The 5756-nt window shown below is 30.9% G+C and overlaps 1 protein-coding gene across 1 annotated transcript; it reads left to right on the top strand.

Moving 5' to 3' along the window:
* Positions 1–3171: 3171 nt before the first annotated feature.
* Positions 3172–4089, top strand: LOC115879829. Its single transcript, XM_030896836.1, has 2 exons — positions 3172–3422; positions 3561–4089. Exons 1-2 carry the CDS (start codon positions 3172–3174, stop codon positions 4087–4089), a joined length of 780 nt encoding a protein of 259 aa, XP_030752696.1.
* The last annotated feature ends 1667 nt before the right edge of the window (positions 4090–5756 follow it).

The following is a 5756-nucleotide window of genomic DNA, read 5'->3' as shown; positions in this document are numbered from 1 at the left end:
ATGTCATTATTGACAGAAAATGAACACGTTGAGTAGACAGTTTTTTTTTAATTAATCATATTTTTTGCGAAGAAATGATGATAAAACAGTTTCTGTTGAACTTATGACACAAAAACATTTTAAATTTATGATGTCAGTCTAATAAGTATTTAGTCAACATGTTTAATTTATGTCAATGATGACAGGTATTGATAATTTTGATTCTAAATATCTCGAGAACCATTACTCGTAGAGATTTTTCCCAAGAGACCTTCTTTACGTAAAAAATGTCGTAAATGTATATTTTTTACTCGGTATTTTTATACAGGTACGGACTAAAAGTTATTACTCTTCAAACCAGTTAAAAAATATGCAGGTGGCACCCTCTACAAGTAGAAATTATATTGACATCAAAATCAAATTTCTCATGTCAAAAAAATCCTAGACATCAATTTTCATTTGGAAAAAATCGAAATAAAAATGAAACTTCTACACCCTGTATCTCCGAAACTAAGCATTTTCGGACATACATTTATATGAACTTTTTACTTATTTTTATCTGCAGAATATGCTGCCGAAGTTATCAGAATACAGTTCAGACCACCCTGTATAATAATAATTACTATAAATGTTGATAGGTAATTGATTAGATAACAATTCATAACAAACTTATTGAATAGATACTTTTACCGACACTTCTATATTAACTAAAATAAGACCCTCCCCCTTCTTTTTCTCTTGTAATGTATCTATCAAAATAACATCAACATGTAAATAAATAAGTAAACCTTTCAATCAACCAATCAACAACAGTAAATGAAATTATACACAAAAATTTACGATCAGTGGTGGTCGATAGAGCAGCTAACTGAAAATTTGACGTGAGACATACAGTTTTAAAATTAAGATATCCAAAGTAGTCAAAATTAAAATATCCATAAAAAAGTGAAACCAAAGCATCTAAAACTCATTCATGCAATTTGGTATTCTCTGTATAGTGAGTTACCAATAACGGCTAGAATTAATAAGTAACTAGTTAGTAGAGTAATAATAATTTGGGATTTTTATTTTTTCCTCAAAGTAAAATTCCCAATTTGGAGTGAGATCTAGAAGCACCCTGTGCATACAATGTAAATATAATAAAAATATTGTAACACTATATTTCTTCTTCTATACCTTTAATAACCTTTAATAATTTAATTAGGTTTCATTATCCATATTTATTATCATAAATATACCTAAGATTGTTATCAAAATTAAAATAATTGAGTCAAATTTCTAAAATTATTAACAACTAAGGAGTAATAGTATATAAAAAATATTATCAAGATTATTGTTGCTAATCAACCATTTTTTAGGCTTTAATATTTAAACTAATAGAATTCAAGAAGTATGTTATGCCGCACATTTGGAAGAAATTGATTAGTCCCCCAAACATTGACAGATGTGAAATAGTATAATAATAATTATAATTATAATTAAATAAAAAAAATTATAAATCAAAATAAAAGTTCTTTACAAAAATACAAATATAAACTACTCAGTTCAAAATATGTGTAGGTTTGATTAGTCACTTTCTTTAGAGGTATTTTATTTCTATACTTTTTTTCTGAACAATATACGAACACACCTGTATTAAGCCTATTATTATCGATAAAATTGTTGGCTCAGACTATCTAAATGAATCATTAAGAAATACTTTATGACTAAAACATCAAATCTTTCGCCAACAAGTTCCAATGGAACTTAAATAAAAAACAACACACCTATAAATATTGTATTGCACGTAAGTTTTATGATACTTTGATTCCAAAAACTAATAATACAAAAGGTATAATATCATTTTTCTTCTTAGTTCTTGTAAATAATCATTTAAGTCAATCACAGATCACAGATACAAGCTTTAATAAAAATGGTTTAAATAAAGAATTTCCGGTAATCAATATATTTAATTTAAGACGTAAGAAACAAGGTATCTTAGTAATTTTATATCCCAAGCTCCATATTTATTAGATAAGAGATTTTATCAGATTTATTAGATTACAACGTACGTGAACATCTTCTTTAATTAAAGCTCAACATGTTATACAAGATGCATGCAGACTACTAAATGTAGCCCGTATTCTCTTTTCGTATGTTGTTTGCTCAAACTTTCGATTAGTATGTCAGTGGAACGTCAAGGTTTACTTCGTAATTCGGTATCCGGAATGTTCAATATTTTCGTGTTATTGTTTTTATAAAATACAATTAACTAGCATTCCAATGTTTGTCTTATTTTCTGCCTAAGAAAACAATTAATCTTTTATTACAAAGCCTCTTAACCTATTAACAAATATTCTCATATTGTTATAATGTTATAAAAATACACAGATGTGATTTATATTTTTAGTTTCTAAAATCACAATTTTATACCCTTTATTTTTTTCTAGTTTTCTAAAATCACCATAGTTTATAAAATACTTTGTATATTATGTAAATAATAAGATATAATTTAACAAGTAACAAGAAAACGAGGTAAATAATACTACTAAACGTAAGATCAAAGAAAAAGCAACAAAGATGTAAATAATATTTATCTTAGAATCTTAGAAGAATAATCCAAAGTGTGCTAAGTATAGATTGTTAATTTACCTTTTCAAAAGGCAATTTTCATGTATTTTAAAGTTTTATATATTGTATTCTAGCCAACCGATTTTGATGATTTCTTAAGCAATTTGTAGCTAAATTATTTGACTTTTTAGAATCTCTATCTAGATTAAAAACGAAAGTTGTCATCTTTAATTTATACGAAGGAAAACAACATGTTGATATTTTGGTGAAAGTTTGGGACACCCAGTTGAAAATCATTTTACCATCTAGGTGTATATTTTCCCAATAGTTTTTTTTAATTGATCTCAATAGCCCTATTTTTTTGGACATATTGACTTTTGAAGAAGGCGCTAATATTTTTTCGTATTTTTACATTAAAACCATGCGTTTGATTTTGGTCCTATAGTCAACAGATCTATAAAATAGTGTTTATGATTTATGTAATCTCACTGTCTTTGAAAAACCATATTATTATTGTTTATTGGGCAGTTACTCTAGCATATATGGTTTTAAGTCATGATCTCTACCATTATCAATTAAAGCAACAATAGCCGACACTTCCTTCATCACCTTAACACACAGAGCCCGAGCATAAAATTTACCATGGAAACCGAAGAAAACAACCAACTGGCCTTCCTCGATGTGCTTGTCAAGAGAAATGGAGACTATTTGGATCACACTGTGTATCTAAAACCCACTCAAACAGACCGGTACTTGCACAAACTGTCAAATAATCATCCAAACCAAAAACACGGGATTATCGGAACATTAACAAATAGAGCAAGACGCATTTGTGCTAAGGATCATATACAAGAGGAACTAAGTCACTTAAATAAAGCCTTTCTTGCTAATGGGTATAATGAGAAAGAAATAAAGGCGGCGCTAGCACCTAAGCAGAGGAGACTTGACGTCAATGGACAGAATAACACCATTAATAAGGCCTTCCTTCCATATATTTCCCAGGTCACCGATAGGATTTGAAAAGTTCTCAGGAAGCACAACATCAAAACAACATACAAACCTACCCAGAAAATAAAGGACTGCTTGAGACCAGCCAAAGACAAAAGGGAATCATTATCCTCTGCAGGGATCTACCGTATACCTTGTTCCTGCGGTAGCGTATATATTGGAACTACCAAACGCTCAGAAGGAACAAGACTTACGAAACACAAGAGAAGCTGCAGGTTAAGGCAAACGGACAAGTCGGCTCTAAGAGATGCTGATCACAAAATCCAGTTCGAAGACACGCAAGTCATTGCCACAACATCTGGATATCATCCTCGTCTGGCCAGGGAAGCTGTTGAAATTCACACACATCCAAATAATTTCAACAGGAAGGAAAAAACTTTCTACCTAAACAGAATTTGGCATCCAGCTATATCTAGGCTTCATAAAATGGTAGCAGCACAGAGAAGTAGACCAGTTCCGGAAGAACCACCACCGGAACAAGCCACGCCCCCTCGGCCGATACATACGCCCCCTCGGCCGCTACGCCGACGCGGAAGCATCAGTCTAGTGTGAGCAGTCGGAGCAAACACACCTCTGAGGATGTTATCCACTCATGCTAGCAAAACGTTAGGAAGGAATTCTAACCGACCGAAAACCCAAATTTCTTCAAGCGATGGCGGCGAAAGCCTAAATTACTACATCTCCAAGAAAAATAAAGCTATTGGGATGAATCAAAGAACAAACTATCGAGAAAAGACGTACCTAGATAATAAAATAATTTTTAAATTCCTTGCTTTGTTAACAAATTCGACAGGGTGTTTCAAACTTTCTCCAAAATATCAACATTTTGTTTTGCCTCGTATAATTAACAAATGGAAACTTACATTTTTAATTTAGAAAGAGATACTAAAAGTCAAATAATTTAGCTACAAATCGCTTAAAAAATCATCAAAATCGGCCCACTAGGACAAAATATATTAAACTTTAAATTACATGAAAATTTTAAAGTGCCCGTTTTTCATGGCTGTGAGTGTATTATGACCAAAAATTAATATAATCTACCCTATTCACTATAAACCAATGGAATTACTTGTTTCGCATATAATCTACCTACTTAGACACAAATAGAAACACACCTACACACTACTACTTACGCTCAAATTGTTAATTTTATTTTCGAGTTCGCTAAATTGGTAGTCCAGCGATCTGTAGTAAAGCGAAGGTGAAGAACTGAGGTAGTAGTTTCTGAAGAAACTACCCAAGTACGATCGGTAGTAGGGCCAGTAGCTGGAGTAGTAGCTGTAGGGCCAGTAACTATAGTAGCTACTAGGGTAGTAGGAGCTGTAGTACGTGGGCCAGTACGAGCTGTAATAGCTGGGCCAGTAAGAGGTGTACGTTCTGGGCCAGTCGTAGTACCACCTGTAGGCTTTCGGGTAGTAATAGCTGCTTGGGAGGCTAAGGGTGGTATAGTAGCTTGAAGTTATGGGGTAGCTGGAGTAATATATTCGCTAGAAATTGTGAATTAATCTCATTTTTTTTATCGTGGTACTTTTTATTTCAGTATTTATTCATTTTGTAATACCTGTTATATTTGGTTAGTCTTATTCTTAATATTACTTTTAATTACATTATATTGACTAATGATGCTTTTAAAATGTAAGATTGTAATTTTAAAGGTTTTAAAGGTTTCTAAATATGGTTGCTAATTGGTTAATTCAGTATTTGTATAATTTCTTTTGTTAATGTTTTTGAACTTGGAAGTTATTTATATTACCTTGAAACATGCCACACTGATTAAAAAATATTACCTTGAATCCAGAGTATACTCTTGTTCCAAGATCATTATTTATGTTTTTTATTAATGTAATAAACTGTATTATTAAATTTCTAGGTTAGGGTAACATAGTAACATAGTAATAAGTGCTTAAAATGTTATGAAGTTTTTTATAAAAATTACTGCAGAGCTTGTAGCACTTTTTTATTTATTTTCAGTTTAATCTACTCACTTATAAATTGAATGTATACAGGGTGTGTCTTAAATAAGTGCAAATATTTTCAGAACTGGTATATATCGATAAAAGAAACATATTTTCTTTTTACCATTTTTCAAAAAGTCCAAAATAACCGAATTATTTAAGTTTGAAAATTAAAAAAAAGTGATTTTTTTTTGGAAAAATTTTGAGAGCCACTGGCTTTTTTCTGTATTTGCATCCCTTTCAGGGTTGTTAAGTAGTTTATGA

The sequence above is a fragment of the Sitophilus oryzae genome, unplaced genomic scaffold, assembly GCF_002938485.1.
Source record: "Sitophilus oryzae breed Bouriz unplaced genomic scaffold, Soryzae_2.0 scaffold_1588_pilon_pilon, whole genome shotgun sequence".
NCBI lineage: Eukaryota > Metazoa > Arthropoda > Insecta > Coleoptera > Curculionidae > Sitophilus > Sitophilus oryzae.
The sequence above is the reverse complement of the archived record's forward strand: the minus strand, read 5'-3'. Positions and strand labels throughout refer to the sequence as shown.